Source organism: Pomacea canaliculata, linkage group LG2 (assembly GCF_003073045.1).
Source record: "Pomacea canaliculata isolate SZHN2017 linkage group LG2, ASM307304v1, whole genome shotgun sequence".
Lineage (NCBI taxonomy): Eukaryota > Metazoa > Mollusca > Gastropoda > Architaenioglossa > Ampullariidae > Pomacea > Pomacea canaliculata.
Window position 1 is genome coordinate 23,938,480 of NC_037591.1, and position 16,848 is coordinate 23,955,327.

A 16,848-nucleotide genomic window follows, 5' to 3' on the forward strand; every position below is an offset into this window, starting at 1 on the left:
CATAGACTACAGTGTGGACATAAACATAGATATGTACATATACAGAGACAGATATTTAGACACTGATCTGTAGTTCTTCAAATCATCCAAATTCATATTGGTTTTCTTAAGAAGGGATCTTACTGGTGTGTGTTTGAAGTAGAGAGGAACAAATTCAGGTGAAAAAGAAGTGTTTGAAAGAGATGTAATTGTGTTCAAAGCACCTCTATACATTGGAAGAAATGGCTAGAAAGAGCAAAGATCGATTTCTCGGGCATTCTCTTGAGTTCATCTGACCATGGTAATGTCTCATTATTTTCTCATGTGGCCTTGTCTGCAGCATGTGATTTTATGCAAAAGGTTTTGATCTACTTTTGGGACTCAGGGCACAACACTCAGCTAGTTCAAATAATTCCTTACTCAATATATAAGTTCTTCTGCCCTATCCAATATCATTGGCTTGCTGAGGGCACTGGATATACTGTGTTGAATGAAGGGCAGAATGGATTTTGATTTATAAATTAATAAATTTAAAATGAATGGTGATAAAACTGAGGTCCTGCTGATTAGTTTGAAGCACAAACTGCAACAGGTGAGTGTGTCTTTGCTCATATGTTTGAATGATCTGATTGCATTTTCTCTTCCTTTGGTTATCTTGGTGTGTACTTAGAAGCCCAGTTGACTATGGATGTACATATCAACCAGCTTTGTAAACTATTAAACTTCCACCTCCAATGTATTAAGCATCTGTCTCTCAATGTAGCCAATAACTCCTTGCAGTGTCACTTATTCTCTCACAAGTTGATTGCTGCAATACAACTGTCACTGGCTTACCAGATGTGCAGCTGAACAAACAAAAGCAAATTGAGAAGCATGTTGCCTGCATTGTTTTGCATTGGCCTTGTCATCGACCTTGTTGTGCTTCCTCCACTGCGCTGTTCAGTCTTCACTGGTTTCCATCTAGAGCATGCATAGAGTACAGAGTCACGTCCCTTTGTTTTCAGTGCTTGCACTGTAGTTGTTTTCTTGTCCACTCATGTTCACCAGTATAAACCATCACAGGTGCTAGAATTTCAGGGCACCATGCTGCTCAGAATTTCAAGGTTCTTCCTTTCTACCTTTGGCAGTGACCTTTTCCAGTATTTTGTCCCATAGTTTGGAATTCTGTGCCAGTGCACTTACAGCAAGCAGTGACAAATGCAACTTTCAAAAAAAAAACCAAACAAACTTTGAAGCACATCTTTTTCAAAAATAATTCACAGGTCAATTGACTCTCTTGCATGTGCATGCATGTGTGTGTGTGTGCGCGCGCGTGCAGTGAGTAGCTGCTAACTAGAGCCAAATACAGGATAAGAGTGATTATATTTATGGATATCTACGCTTATTCATGTATATAAAAAGATGTGTGTACATATATGTGGATATCTAGATATATACATTATGTACATAAACATGTATTTACATATTTATATATATAAAACACACACAAACACAGATATGCATGGATATCTACATTCATGGATATAACAGTACATTTCTTGTAATTTGTTTATAGATGTTTTCAATCTGTTACTTGTAATAATAATAATCAGTGAGATTGTATATAGCACAGCTCCCTGGCCAAAGCCGGGCTCACCTGTTTAACAAACACAAAAATACAAAAGAAAAACAAAAATCCTGCAGCTGTCTCACTGCAGTTAATGAAAGACTTTATCGCTTCTCCACTGAATGAAATCTTCTTTATAGACTAAGATGTTGATATAGTACAGTTAAAATCTACAGGTCATAAAGGTGTTGTTTCTTCCATGGCAAACGCAGAAAAGATCAATCAGTAGTCCATAGTAGTGATGCCTAGATAAACCGTCAGGTAGAAAAGATGATGGATAACATTTGCTTAGAAGCAGAGGTTTAGCAGACATACTTGCCTTGTTATAATTTCTAAATTTTATAATGTTTTATAGTCATTTCAAATGACAGTAAACTTTTCTTTCCTAGTAATTAAATGGTGCGATTCCACCTTCAATAAAAATTTGTTCCTCCACCAAATTAGCGCTTATTGTTGATTTATTTGCTCATTCCATTATGCGATTAGGTGGACGTCATGCTTTTGTAGCATGGTTTCCATGTGCTAAGGTGACCAGGTAGAACATGGTCAGCTCATTGTGAACATCATGATGGACTTGTAATCAGAGCTTAAAGTAACTTGTGATTGATGTGAACTCTGACCTGTTCTGTCAGTGAGGTTGTCCGCTTGGAGAGGCCAGACCTTGAGGAACAACGTAACCAGCTCATCGTCCGCATCAATGCTGACAGGAACCAGCTGAAAGCCATAGAAGACCGCATTCTCAAAATGTTGTTTGAATCTGAAGGCAACATCTTGGACAATGAGGAGCTGATTAACACACTTAATGATTCCAAGGTATGGTAGCTAAAAATACCTAATATGGGCTGGAATTTTGTTTATTGCTGGTTCTGAATGAACCAGGTCTCTAACATTATATCAAATCATTTTTAATGTAAATAAAAATATCCCAGAGAACTGCAGGCATCAGTTGATGTCTGAAGGAAAAGTTACTTGCAGAATTAGACAAAGGCCCAGATCACAGTTTAAAAAAAGATCCCATTCATTCATTTATCCTGTCAGGCCTGTCTTGGGCAATGGTGAACAGGTCCTGCACAGGATGACCAGCTAGTCCACTCCTTCACCTTCCTCTGGCCATTGTGACCACCATCAAAGGTGCCATGAAGGATAGTATTTAATAAAGTGTTCTGCTGATTCGCATAGCCAAACCACAATAGTTGCTTGATTTTTGTAAGTAGGGGTATGTGGTGTCCAAAAAAAAAATCTCCTGGCAAGCCTATAAGGGAGACAACTCAGTTTTGTTTCCTCTGTCTCTCAGATCAGTGCCTCCAGTCTTACATGTGTTCTTACTTTCCACTGATCTGAGAGACAGAGGAAACAAAACTGAGTTGTCTCCCTGATTGCTTCTAGTCTTGCATGTGTTCTTACTTTCCATGTGTATTAAAATATACTTCAGGAAATTTCAATGTGGACACGTATGTGATACCAACAATACATTTTAAAGTCCTTTTCTGGGAAATATACAAATGCAAAAGCACAACTGATGTATTATTGTCTCATGACTATTCCAGTTGATTATTTGATTGACAGGTAACATCGGGAATCATAAGTCAACGTCTGGCAGAAGCAGAGCTGACAGAGACAAAGATTACAGCAGCCCGAGAGAAATACAGAACTGTGGCAGAGCGAGGCTCTGTCATGTATTTTGTGGTGGCAAGCATGGCTGAGGTTGACCCAATGTACCAGTTCTCCCTCAAGTACTTCAAACAGGTAGGGATGTGTCCTGTGTGCGCGCACGTGTGCAAGCATGCATGTATGAATGATCATACTCATTTATCACAAAACCCATGAAGGTCACCTACTGGTGAATTGATATATAAAAGAAATAATAAAAGTTAAAGGAAGCGATCATAGGGATAGTAAAATTTAAGTTGACACGGTGTGTGTATGGAACATTATTCTACTCTGTTACATATGACAGGTGAAGATCATAGGGACATTGGGTAATAAGCAGACTGCCTGTGGCAGATGAAGTTCAACAACATTCGTCAACTGCCTTTATACCTTTCCTTATAAATTTATCTGTTTGATGAGCACTAAAATGGGACAACAAAAATGAGATGAAGAGAAGCATTATATGAATAGATAGTTTTGAAACTAGCCATCACAAAACATCCATTTAATAAATGCAATTTATGTGTAGCTGTTCAACTACACCATTGAGATTAGTGAAAAGTCTAATGACCTGCCAACACGACTGAAAATCTGTTTGGATGAAACGACCTTGTGTATATACAAGAATGTTGCAAGGTACGTATGTGGGCAAGAATGTTGCACAGTATATGCATGTATAAGAATATTGCAAGGTATGTGCAGAAATAAATGAATAAATGAAGAGTAAAGAAATTTTCTCTTTGTCAGCAATTCTTGAGTGAACAAAAAGCAGAAACTCCTTCTGGAAAGAAGATAAAAGATAACATTGTGTATGGCGAAAAAGGAAATGATGTGTTCAGCTTATATTATTCCAGTTCAAAAGTAACATCGCAGTAAGATCATCATGAAGCTCATCTCAGTGTGAACACAACGAAGATTCTGTAGGAGGGAAGCAAGAGTGAGACAGAGCTAAAGAAATGACACCTAGATCAAAAGGGCGCAGCTTTAAGTCCATGAAAAAACAATAACATAAATTTTGCAAGAAAAAACCCACTATTTAAAATCATACTAAGAATATTAATAAATTAAAGGTGACTAAGAAAGTAAGATAATGTGGAGATTATCAGAAAAGAGAAGAAGTACATATTACATATTAATTCTTGAAGAATGTGTGTGTGTGGATGGATATGCATGGATGTGTACATTTTCTGTTGCATGCGAAACAATACAGAGCTCTGTTTGAGAAAGACAAGCTGGTGTTCAGCTTCATGCTGTGTGGAGAAATAATGAAAACGGCAGGCCTGATCGACATTGTAGACTGGAACTACTTCTTACGTGGTGCAACAGGATCTCTTGACAAGGTAGTGTATTTTAAGAAAATCTTGTATAATTCATGTTAGCCATGTTATTGATATTTTTGTGTGTGTGTGTGTGTGAGGATTAGACTTGAGTTTTGATCAGTGCTCTCTAAAAATGTATTGCTAACTTTCCCAAAAACTGAGCATTAAAAAATGGAAAAGATAAGCACTATGAACTGTCTAGTAATAAATGAATGACCTAAATGCATGCTTGCATTTACATATAAACATATTTATATACATACACAGATGGTTGAAACTATGAACAATTATGTAACAGAATCTGTAATGGCTGCGAAAACTACTCAACAGTTTGGCAAATTTGTTTTAAATTTGATCTTTTTCTGATGAAATCAAAGATCAAATTTAAAACTTGTATATATTATCATAAATATGGTTGGGGAATGATTGCAGCAAAGGCCAGCAAAACCAAACGTGGAATGGATGAATCAACAAAAGTGGATAGCTGCATGTGATTTGCACGACAATCTAAGTGGGTTCAAGGGTATTGCTGCTGACTTGACCAAGACACCAGTCTCAGTTGAGATTGGCAGTATTCAAGTGGGTGAAGAAATATGAATTTTGATTAAGTTGGCCATTTTATGAGATTAGCAAATTGCCTATTTTTAACAACATTATACTCTGTGACTTCATTTTTTTTTAAGTTGGAAAGGTTCAATAATTACAATTTTAATCAAAATGAAGAGCTTGGCTTACAGATAGGAAACTGTGTTAAATGTGGTATTGATTAAGTAACATCTCTTTCTCTTTTCAATGTTGAGTACTGTTAGAACATATGCATTAAATTTTAGAGAAATTTTTACAGTATTGATATCGATCCTCTAGCAGATTATAGATTTTTTAAATGTTGTAACTTGGGGGTGCAACACAGGTACATGCTAACCTTGAAAAGATTTTGCAATGTTATAATTTGTAGATGTGATGTAAATAAACACTAACCCTGTCGAGGGAAGATGTTATGTGATTTTTAAATGTTATAACTTGTGGATATGACAGGTACATGCTAACCCTGAAGAGTCGGAAGAGTATGAACCTTTGCCACCTGAACCTGAAAGTCTCACAGAACCCTATGTGGAAGGGAAAACACGAGGCCATTGGAACAAGCGTCTCAGCAGCTTTCAGAAACTTATTTTCATCAGAAATTTCAAGGAAGAAATGGTCAGTTGTGACAATAATGTTCCTTCCTTTTCTTTCACTTTTTATTGGTTTATAATTATTTTCCAGTTTGACATCTCTGTATGCTGACATAAGCACAGCATAGTTGTCACACACATATACACACCAACACCACTTCATAATTTCAATGAACACTGATTTCTCTTATTTTACACAACCTTTTCTGTCATAATCTTCCATGCCATTTGCAGCCTTTCCTATCATTTTATAGCTACCGTCACACCCCTTGACACTGATATCTGAATCCATTGTGACATACCTTATCTTTATATTGGCTCCAGACTTGGGTTCTACATTGAAGTATGAGATAACTGTCCTTTGTGTTATGTACTTTACTCAACCCAAAGAGGATAAACAGATCATGATTAAACTTGATGTCTCCATTGTAGTGATTCATTGAATTTGATTTCAAGTCAGCTTGTAGAGTGACCATGGATTTGTTGTGGCAGTTTTGGAATGATGTTTAGCTCTCGGCATTTATCTGTAAAACTGGGAGCTCGTCACATTCATTCTTTTGTGTATGTGTGCGTGCGTGCGTGCGTGTGGATGGGTATGCATATGCACCTTGTAGACTGTGTTTGCAGTGGCAGAGTTTGTGAGGCTGAACTTGGGTCAAACATTTGTAGAAAGCCCAGCAGTCAACTTGAATGAGCTTTATGAAGACATGAACAGATCGACACCTTTGGTCTTTGTGTTGTCAACTGGCTCTGATCCAATGGGTGCTTTCCTCCGGTTTGCTCGAGAAATGGGATACATTGAAAAGTATGTTTTAGATCAAAGTCTTGCAAAGTAGTCCTCATCTGGTGTGTCGTAACGTATTTTTCATTTTACTTTTAGTATTTTAAAAAATTTTTTCTATAATGCACAGATTCACAAAGCACATAAAGTACATTACAGAAGAAAAAAATGTATAAGTTAATACAGTCATTTAAGAGTACATCTATCAGGTAAACAAGCCATCTACACATTTCTTTGTCAATCTTTCATCGCCTACTTTAAAAAAAGCAGCTGCCCATAAAAATTCTTTTATTTTAATATCTTGCCATAGCCATAGATGGATTAGCCTGTGGAGAACCTTACTAGATTGAATGACAAGACACTGTAATGGCATAAGCTGTAGAGTAATCAGTCAAATGCCAGATAGCAGTTAATGGGTAATGCATACAAGAGCGAGGAAGAAAGGAATAAACCTGCAATCTTTTCTTAGAGATAGCTGTGTCAGAGCTATTCATAATATCTGTTAGTATAGGAGATTTTTGCTCACACAAATATAATACAGTCATTTTGACATTGTAATGTGGTTTGTGTAAAGAATTATTCTGCTTCAATTTTATTATCACATCTGATGCAGAATTCAATCCATTTCCCTTGGACAAGGGCAAGGCCCTGTCGCAGAAAAGATGATAGAATCATCAGTGAGGAATGGAGATTGGGTCTTCTTGCAAGTGAGTGAATATGTTCACATCAGGAGAAATAATAATAAAGGTTATCCATATCCCAGTCCTATGAGCAAGTTCATGGTGTTTTACAAATGATACTTATTATAATAACAAGAATAATCATGATAGAGAAAAATCTAAGAAACGAACCAAGATGACAGGAAAGAGAAAAGGAGAACATGTGGAATAATAATTGTAGTGCTATCTGATCAATAACTGAATGAATATAGTACTTCAAAATAGGCCAATCATATATGTGATAACAGTAAAGCATTTATAAAATCACAAAAGCAAATTCAGTGTTGATGTACATGTCTGGTTTTCACAGCATTGCCCTGTTTTTGATACAGAATTGTCACCTGGCAGCATCATGGATGATTGCAATGGAGGAAGTGGTGAAGGAAATTCAGGAAAAACCAGAGAATGTTAATGAGAACTTTAGGCTCTTTCTGTCTTCAATGCCTGCCAGGCATTTTCCTGTCTCAGTACTACAGAACTCTGTCAAGGTGACTAACGAGCCTCCTAAAGGGTTGCGGGCTAACCTTCGCCGAGCCTTTGCAGAAATTACTCCTACTTTCTTTGAAGAAAATGGTGAGCTGTCATAAATAACATAAATATACAGTTATAAATAAATTATTTTTAAGATACATAACTGAAATGCTATTTAAAGAGAAGTAAAGTTATTGAAGTCTTAAGGAACAATTTAAGATATTTAATTTCTTTCATGAAGTCAGTTAACTTATTTCACTTTTTTAATTCTGCAAGTATGTAATCACATAACGCTAAGCCTAATTTTTAATGCACCATTTCAAGAGTATTTTTATTTATTCCTTCTGAGAGGAGTTATGAGAGAGCACGCAAAATTGTAAGTTCAAGTGTATTAATGAAAGTTTTTATGTGACTAACATGTTTGTAGGGCTTGGCATGGATTGGCGACGTGTTGTTTTTGGTATTTGTTTCTTCCATGCCATTGTCCTTGAGAGAAAGAAGTTTGGCCCACTAGGCTGGAACATAAAGGTATACTTTCTTTATAATTAAAATAAATCAGAACTTTGGATGCACTAATGGTGCATTTATTGGGTGCATTTAAGATTTAATTCTGATTTCACACAAGGATTTATTTCAACCAATACATGTATCCAAGTTTTTGGTGGTAAACCCTTTTGACCTTTGTTTTTTAAATCATCATTGCTGTCAGTGTGACATGATGCTGGTTTTTTCCCCCTTACAGTATGAGTTCAATGATAGTGACCGTGAGTGTGCCTTGCTGAACCTGCAAATGTTTTGTGTGGAAGGAGAGATCCCATGGGACACACTTATCTACATCACTGGCGAGGTAAGGCACATGAGCTTCACAAGCATCCCTAAGTTATTTTTCTCCATTTTTTGACATTCCAGATTGATGAAACCACGAACTTGTATTACTGGACTGCTTGCAGACGATTCTGTCCTGTTAACTACTAGAATGAGGCTGGTGTAAACAAAGCTTCTGGTTTAGTCACATTCATTGTTTAGGCTCTCCAAAACTAACAGGAGACACCTTCACTAGAGGCTAAGTGTTGGTCTTGGCGGACAGACTGCAGTTCACCTATACACATTCATGATGAAACTGATAGTGGTGTTGATGATAAGTGTACATGGTTTTTGTGAACAAAGTTCAGATAAACAAGAAGCAAGAGCTCTGGCCACTAATTCACTGTAGTGGCCAGAGCTCTTCTAATGCTTCTAGCAACAGTGCTGTGGCATACTCATCAGAACATCTCCATGCTTTCTACCCAGTTTTCTTTCCACATTACTGTGTTATACAGGAACAAACCTACACTTTCTTCTTTCTAACATGCTTCCAGATGTGCATTCTCTTCATGTCTTTTTTTTATTATTATCCCAGTAGAGGGTGGCTGTCTGTGGTTGGCTTCATGTGAGATGTTCTTGGTCAACAGCAGAAATAGTTGATTTTAACATGCCCTATTCTTTAAGTGTTGTCCAGATGACAAAGCACATTATGGCATATAGAAAAGTGAAACATAAATAAATACATAAATATTTGAAAGCGGATGAATACATGAAGACAAAGCATGCAGGAGGAAGGGAGATGGAAGAGAGGATAAGGAAGAGAAGAATCTCTACATGTTGAGAGAGTGATGGAGAAATAAAATTTGAACTCGACTGAATGCAATTTTGAAACTAAATAAAGGGGCGTATGTAAAAATATCAAAATTATGGAACCGCAAAATGAAAGCAAGCAATACCCAGACTTTTTAAGTCAAGTTTCACTATACATCTAAGCATCTGACAATGAGAACTTTTCATCCCATATCTTGGGATTTTTTGGTATTCTTTAAGAATTATCTGTATACAAATAATTTGAATGTACATCTCACCCAGTTGTATGTTAATGTGCAGATCACATATGGAGGTCGAGTCACTGACTTCCTTGACCAGCGATGTCTGCGCACTGTGTTAAGGGTCTTTCTTCCGTCCAGAAACACTAAATGTTGACTACAAGTATTCTCCCTCAGGTAAATGCAGGTTGATGTTGCATGAGAGCTAAAGTCTTTATTTTTAGCAGTGATGTCAAGAGTGTGCTGCTGCATTCTTCATTCTAATGCAATATATTTAAGTAGTAGATGCACACTGTTCTTCAGAGGCTGAAAGCTACATAATAGATGCACAAGATGTCTACCATATACTCTGACCAATAAATGAGATATTAAGAGTTGATACTGCTGATCAGTTTGAGTAAAGGGTACAGCATTGCTACCCATTACTTATCCATACCCTGACAAGTCTCTTCAGGTCAAAAGCTTCACTTTATGAAGCAAGATATATCATAATAATATTATCAGAAAGATAATAATAATTATTGATTTCTTTTGAAATTACATTTATTAATAACATCTGTTTGGCAGGGATTTATTATGCCCCCATGCTGGACACTATCGCAGAATACCGACAGTATATTGAAGGTCTGCCTCAGATTGATGAGCCAGAGATCTTTGGCATGCATGAGAATGCCAATATTGCCTTCCAGACACAGGAGACCAATACCTTGGTCACCACCATCTTAGAGGTACAGCCACGGCAGTCAGGGGGTGGTACTGGCAAGTCCAATGATGAGATTGTCTTTGAGTTGGCAGAAAACATCCTGGGCAAGCTGGTGAACAAGATAGACATTGAGGAGGCCAGCAAAGATATGTTTGAGGTTGGTCTCAAAGCTGTACTTGATCTTGATTTTATACCTGCTTTATATTAATGTCTTGACAAATGTTCCATAGAGATTCCTTTAGTTTTGTGTCAATCATAAGATTCAACAACCGCTAAATCTTTTGACAGGATATCATGCTCATGTTTTACAGCCAGACTCGAAGGGTCGGTTGAACTCCCTGACCACCGTGCTAGAACAAGAGGTGGATCGCTTCAACAAATTGCTACATGTCATCAAGGTTTCTTTTTCTAATGCTTTGTAAATTCTTAAGTTGAAAGCAAAAGACACCTACATTGCATTCAAACAGCAGGGACAGTATCCAGTCAAGTAGATCTTTTAGCTGTTCCTGAAAGAATAGGAAAGAAATTTTTCAGTAAACTTTGTTATAAAAGTTGTTAATGAGAGAAACAAATCCTAGTGGCCAGAGTTGTTTTCAGCACCTTCTTTAAAATATATCATGTGTTGATGCCTATTGCTAGGTTACCATGACTGAGGCAAGATGTGGCCTGTTAATTTGAGACAAGTTAAATGGATAATAATAATAAGTTAATAATACTTGAATTTCTCAAGCCCATTTCTCCCTGTACAAGTGAGATGAATGCCCATAGAAACTGTTCATAAAAAGCTACAAATGAACCAACAGTTGACTGAACAATAAAGAAACAAGCTTAAAAAAATGTGGGACACCATGGCAGACATGAACAAAATGTATGAATGAATATGTGAAATAGTTTACAATGTATCATATATGCAACAATGGCCATGTTACGTCATAATATCATTTGCAATGCATGATTACCATGCTGCTGTGACCTGAATGTTCAGAACTCTCTGGAGATGCTGCAGAAGGCCATCAAAGGTTTTGTTGTGATGAGTGAAGAGCTAGACCGTGTCTACACTGCTTTTATCAACAATCAGGTCTGTTCCCTTAATTTTTTATTCACACCACACACCAATGTTAACCATACACACATAACAGAAAGAGAGAGACTCGGGGAGGGGAGGATTCAAGGTTTATGCTGAACCAGCAGCTAAGACTATGTCATGACAAATCAGTTGGCCTTAGGAAACAGGTATCACTTACAGAAAGACAGAGTAGTACATACTGTAGTAGTGGTGATTGTGTAGCTGTAGAGTTTAGTGATATCTGAGAGTGAGGTCACAGAGGCCCGACTTTTTTTTTTTAATAGAATCCAGTAGGATGTTGGTGTCTACCTGTTAGAAGATGGGACTGTAAGTGGGTGGTAGTAGAAATTGGTATGGCTGAGACTTAGTCAATGTTTAAGATACAGACTGTGTTAAGCCTTGGGATTTGTGCAGGCACACAGTTTTCTGTGCAGCAGCAGATGATATTCTGTAATAATGTTTTAATCAGATGTTATTCACCATTGAAACTCAGTCCAGCCACAGATGTCCCTCTCTCTGCAGCAGCTTCATGTGATATTCCATAGCTCTCTTTATAGCAGCTTCATGTGATATTCTATAATTATGCTTTAATAAAAAACCGTCACTACTCTTATTTTGTTTGCACAGGTACCTGGGCTGTGGGCCAACTCAGCATACCCATCTCTGAAACCTGTTGGTAGCTGGGTAACTGACCTGGTACTGCGGTGTGCCTTCATTAACAACTGGATTAGGTTTGGTGCCCCCAAATCCTATTGGCTGTCTGGCTTCTTCTACACCCAGGGTGTGTTGGACTTGATTCAGATAAATTGCTACAAGTTTGCTTGGCTGCATCAGCTCTCTATCTGTGATTTTATGGGGCAGTGCATGGGAAGGAGATATATTTCTCACTATCTCAGCCTGATAAGCACAAGACATGCTATATCAGCACTTATCAGCACAACTGATTAAAAAAACAAATTGCAGAACCCAGGGCTTTAATAAGGTGCAAGAAACTAACAGTACATTTTCCCAAGAAATTAGCATCTTGATATTTGACTATGGCATATGTCTTCACTATTCTGTAGCCCTGAAACACCAAAATAAAGAGCAGGCTTTCACACACAGACCACATCATCAGGAGTAACCATAAGCTAGAGACAATAGCTGCAGAAATTTCTGAATCAGAAAAATGTAAAAACTCTCTTTCCAAATGGTGTGTATTGACAAATGTTAACACATGTATATGTGTGTGTGTGCTTGCATATGTACATATGGATACATTCATATGCCCATATAGGCTTCCTGACTGGAACACTGCAGAACTATTCCCGAAAGCATGAACTGCCCATCGACCATCTGCGCTTCAGGTACTTCGTGAAGAAGCAGTACCGTGATCAGAAGGTTGTGACAGAACAGATGGCAAACCTTCAATATGGACAAGAGATCGAACTTGACAAGGAGGTAGGCAAAGCTTTTTAGTAGGCTTTTAGGTTTTGAGTGTGTCCTTTATTTATTGTTTGCTTGATTGTTGTCTAAGCAAAGTCTCAGAGCTCACATATAGAATAACCATAGGTCATACAGGGTTACTGGCCTTGACTGTGTCTTGATTCTCCTAAACTTGAGAAATTGATGTGATACTAATATTCAGAGAATGTACATGTGAAACCATTCAATGTAACTGAGCAGAATTTGTAAGATCAAAGGTCAGGTGTGCCATTGAACAGATTATTTAGTTGTTTTCCTACTTTTATCACATGACTCTCTCCCTACTCCCTTTGGTCACAGATTGATCTGCCTAAGGATGGCGTGCTGGTTCACGGCCTCTTCTGCGATGGCTTCAGATGGGATGATGACACCATGACATGTGCAGATGCCATCAAAGGAGTCATGAACTCACCTCTTCCCATGATGCTCATGCAGCCTGAGATGGACTACGAGCCTGATGAGAAGGACTACACATCCCCTCTGTACAAGACCTCTGCGCGCGCAGGTGTTCTGTCAACGACAGGTAACACTGTTTACTTGAGAAATAAAGTGACCACATTTTAGGATTATTGCAAGGAATTTTTTGGTCCATTCCTATACAAAATTTTCCAGTATGATCACAAATAATATTTAATTAGCTAGAAAGGATTGATGGCTATAATCAAATCGTAGAGTTGAGGGATTACATGCAAGTATGTTAGCTGTGCTTAGCTGTTGAGAAACTGCTTGAAAGTATTTTAATTGTATTTAGTTGTGGAGGAGAAGCAAATAGCTTAGTTAGAGCAACAGCATCCAAAGTGGAAAATCCACACACTAGTCTGTTTGATAATTGTGTGATGTAGCTTATTTCTTCCTGCTGATCTAGCTGTGGAGTGGGTACCTGATAGTTTGAAAGGTTGGGCAAGGTAAGGCAGAGAGGGAGAGGAAATTGGCACTGCCGTCACAAAATGGTCCTGAGATAAGTGAGGGCTGTAACACTTCCTTCCCTAGTGACCATAAACACACGGCACTACCTTTAACTTGATGAAATGGAGAAGTGTGTGTTGGGGATTGCACGCTGGTAATTTAGTTGTGTTTATGTAGTTTGTGTAATGTTGGTGTTATTGTTCACATCAATGTCTTGCTGCAGGTCACTCAACAAACTATGTTGTTGCTGTCCATCTGCCATCCACCAAATCCCAGGACTATTGGATAGCCAAAGGAGCAGCTCTGCTGTGCCAACTTAATGACTGAGAATGCACATGGGTGTTGAGCAGATCCTGTGACAGACATCTCACTGCCCATCTCTCAACTGCTGACATGTACCTTTTACATTTTTTTTGTGGCCATCTCTTATTGTGCCTCTCAATACTTTACATAAGATACATGTATACACACACTTTTGGAGTTATTCTTCTGGTGGCTGGTACAAAGAAAAGACCCACTCATCTTCTGACAGTGTTTGTGATCTGTACTCCAACATGCTCCAACAATGGTGTTGTGCGGCTGTGAGCAAGCAGGCAGGCTGACTCTACCTGCACGTCTGCTATCTTGCCATTAAGCTTCACCGCTACACAGGCCTTCTCTTTTGGTCATCCTCTAGCTACCCCCTGACAATCTGCTGAGCATTCCTCTTGCTGGGACACTGTGATAATGCTGTGAAAAACAATCTGTTATAATACATTTTTACTTTTATTGCAGAAAAGTTTGAGACATGTGAGATATTTGTGTGCTGTTTAGTTTGATACAAACTTGTTAGTGAAATCAGTATTCTTATGCTAGTATTTTTGTGGCTTAAGGAAGTTTATATGGATCTGCTGATGTGAAGTGTATGACCAGCATGTGTGAGTGAATAATGTGCTGAATGTTGCTGTGAAATACAAATTCAGTTTATGTAAAAGCTCATTGTTGATGAAAGGTGGTTCAACTTATAAAGAGCAGGGATAACTATGCATACAGGAACTACATTCCCTCTTTTTCACTGCTGCTAAAAAAGAAAATATATTGCCATAAAGAAAGATTTTTATATGTAAATGTATACACTTTATTTACCCTTTTTGAGTCTTTATGCCTGTGCCTATTGAAAATTAATTTCCCCACAGTAAAACATACTGCTGAATTTGGGCAATTTTTTAAAATTCCGTCCTTGTACAATAACCGACAGATTTATTATCTATGTCTTTCTAGAACATTATGTGTGTGTGGGTGCATGCATGTGCAAGTGTGTCTGTACCTAGGTTGAGCCTTATTTGCTATGCATATGCTTGTGTTGGAAATGATTTTTTACATGTACACTATTTATCCCAGTTACCTGGCATGCAATGCTGTGATAAGTTTCCTACAACATTCCCTCTTGTATATTCAATCTTCCTTCTACAAATCACAACAGCTTTGAATTTTGTTAATTATACATTTTTCCCAGTTTTATTAGGAGCCATTTGTAAATAATCTTAGAGTGCCAGGTGTGATAAATTCTTGGGCAGATAATGAGGTTAGCTTTAGAAACAGGGTCACCTGTGATATCAACACAAGGATTAAAGACTCCAGCATATACACGGTGTTTGATATTAAAAACATGTACCAATACCTTCAAAGTTGAGATAAATAAATTTGCAGCCATTGGGTGCTGTTGTTCTTTGTGAAGCAAGAAACCTTAATCTCTATCAAATGTTATGGTTTAAAAGATTTTTTATTTCATAGCAGGCATTTGGTTATGTTGGTGTCCATAATTGCTGATGGGGAAACAATGTCTTACAATGTTCTTTTAAAATATGTATAATGCCTTTGTATAATGACTGTAATGTTGATGCGTTCAGTCACATTTCTGTGCCAACCTGGTTTCAGACAGCAGACAACACTTGAGCTTTAATGTTAAAAGAAACCAGTTTCGATTGGTATGATTGTATATGTCAGCTGACCGTCAGAAAATACACAATGTTTTGAGTGGCAGCTGGCGTCCATGTTGATGCTATATACTGCGGGGGTATCGAGGAATTGTGTAGGTGCTGGCCGTTAGAAGCCATTGCGAGGTCTGATGTAAACCACGGCGTTCTTGTCTACAGCGCACACGGTCGGGTACTCGTCCATGACGTCCACTTGGAGCAGGCGGTCCGGCACGCGGCGCCACTCTTTGCCCTGTGGTCTGTTCTGGTCGATGCCGTAGATAAACCAGGCACTCTTGTCCATGGCTACTGCCCACACCATGCTTTCACCAGCGCTGATCTGCTGCAGTGGTAGCGGGGTGTTCACCTGCATGTAACATCACACCTTAAGACAAACGGACACAACTATGTCCTCGGAGTACATATGGTTTGTCTCTCTCATCTTCATTCGTCATCTATTCATTATTAAATAACTACATTATATGATTAAGACGGAATGCACATTAAGGCGATCTATATGATTAAGACGGAATGCAAGCAAACATTAATTAACATGTCAATCAGAAGAGGATGGTCTCGTGACAATATCAGACAGACAACTCACAGCTCTCCACTCGGTGCCAGTGACTTTTCCATATTCAGAAGTACCGACTCTGTAGAGCGCAGTTCTGTTGAATCCTGACACCCCCCACACACCACTCTGCCCCACGCTGACCTGTCAAAGTCCAAAGAAACGAAAATGCACAAGTGTTCGAAAGCTATGTGTACAAGGACAGAACCATCGAAAGGCATTGACTACTTAGATAACATTCTATTAGCACAGCTCCAGTCCCTGGAGGGTGGGCCGATGGTGCTGTGGTAAGGCGGTTGTCAGAAAGACAGGATTGTTGGGATATGGGTTTTAATCACAAACACATTTTCTCTGTGGATGTGGCATCCCATGGTCCAGCATTGGTAAAGTATTGATAAATATAAAGTACCGGCGACCGCGTTAACAACAAATTAACGACTTGAAAGCGCATCAACAAAAAACTTTTACGGACGATCGTAAAAGCCACCCATGGATATTATACTTTTAGACAAATCCCACGCTCAGTCCAGTCAAAATACAAGAAGACAAATGTATTCTGCGTGGTGTTAAGCATGCTGGCGAGGGTCGTAGAAGAAAACCAGACAAATCATTTTGTGTTTGCTTCTCAGCTTT

At 38.3% G+C, this 16,848-nt stretch overlaps 3 protein-coding genes across 7 annotated transcripts in view; 1 reads left to right on the top strand and 2 right to left on the bottom strand.

Moving 5' to 3' along the window:
* Nucleotides 1-15,383, top strand: part of LOC112558045 (dynein heavy chain 6, axonemal-like) — a 65,979-nt gene extending 50,596 nt beyond the window's left edge. The window contains 20 exon segments of the mRNA XM_025228230.1: nt 2,218-2,398; nt 3,152-3,331; nt 3,765-3,871; nt 4,446-4,575; nt 4,987-5,133; nt 5,590-5,751; nt 6,341-6,531; nt 7,121-7,214; nt 7,559-7,799; nt 8,125-8,225; nt 8,440-8,544; nt 9,612-9,674; nt 9,676-9,727; nt 10,118-10,410; nt 10,565-10,651; nt 11,239-11,331; nt 11,947-12,100; nt 12,596-12,759; nt 13,084-13,306; nt 13,913-15,383. Coding sequence (XP_025084015.1) covers nt 2,218-2,398; nt 3,152-3,331; nt 3,765-3,871; nt 4,446-4,575; nt 4,987-5,133; nt 5,590-5,751; nt 6,341-6,531; nt 7,121-7,214; nt 7,559-7,799; nt 8,125-8,225; nt 8,440-8,544; nt 9,612-9,674; nt 9,676-9,727; nt 10,118-10,410; nt 10,565-10,651; nt 11,239-11,331; nt 11,947-12,100; nt 12,596-12,759; nt 13,084-13,306; nt 13,913-14,016 — 2,872 coding nt within the window. The 3' untranslated portion in view covers nt 14,017-15,383.
* Nucleotides 15,159-16,848, bottom strand: part of LOC112558049 — a 45,246-nt gene continuing 43,556 nt past the window's right edge. For all 5 annotated transcript variants that reach the window (XM_025228233.1, XM_025228237.1, XM_025228236.1 and 2 more), the window contains exons 8-9: nt 16,249-16,359; nt 15,159-16,011 (exon numbers count right to left, since the gene is read on the bottom strand). The gene's annotated coding sequence lies outside the window, so the exon portion shown is untranslated. The remainder of the gene's footprint in view (nt 16,012-16,248; nt 16,360-16,848) is intronic.
* On the bottom strand, nt 15,775-16,789 carry LOC112555371 (tectonin beta-propeller repeat-containing protein 1-like). Its single transcript, XM_025223745.1, has 3 exons — nt 16,718-16,789; nt 16,249-16,359; nt 15,775-16,011 (listed from the first exon to the last, which is right to left on the bottom strand). The coding sequence occupies exons 1-3, from the start codon at nt 16,787-16,789 to the stop codon at nt 15,775-15,777; spliced, it is 420 nt and encodes a 139-aa protein (XP_025079530.1).

What these genes read in the sequence shown, in the direction of transcription:
- LOC112555371 (XM_025223745.1), bottom strand. Translation starts at nt 16,789, where the DNA reads ATGCTTAACACCACGCAGAATACATTTGTCTTCTTGTATTTTGACTGG. An exon ending in AGCGTGGGATTTGTCTAAAA is followed by an intron (nt 16,360 to 16,717) that starts GTATAATATCCA and finishes GGACTTTGACAG; the next exon opens with GTCAGCGTGGGGCAGAGTGG. An exon ending in CTGGCACCGAGTGGAGAGCT is followed by an intron (nt 16,012 to 16,248) that starts GTGAGTTGTCTG and finishes TGTTACATGCAG; the next exon opens with GTGAACACCCCGCTACCACT.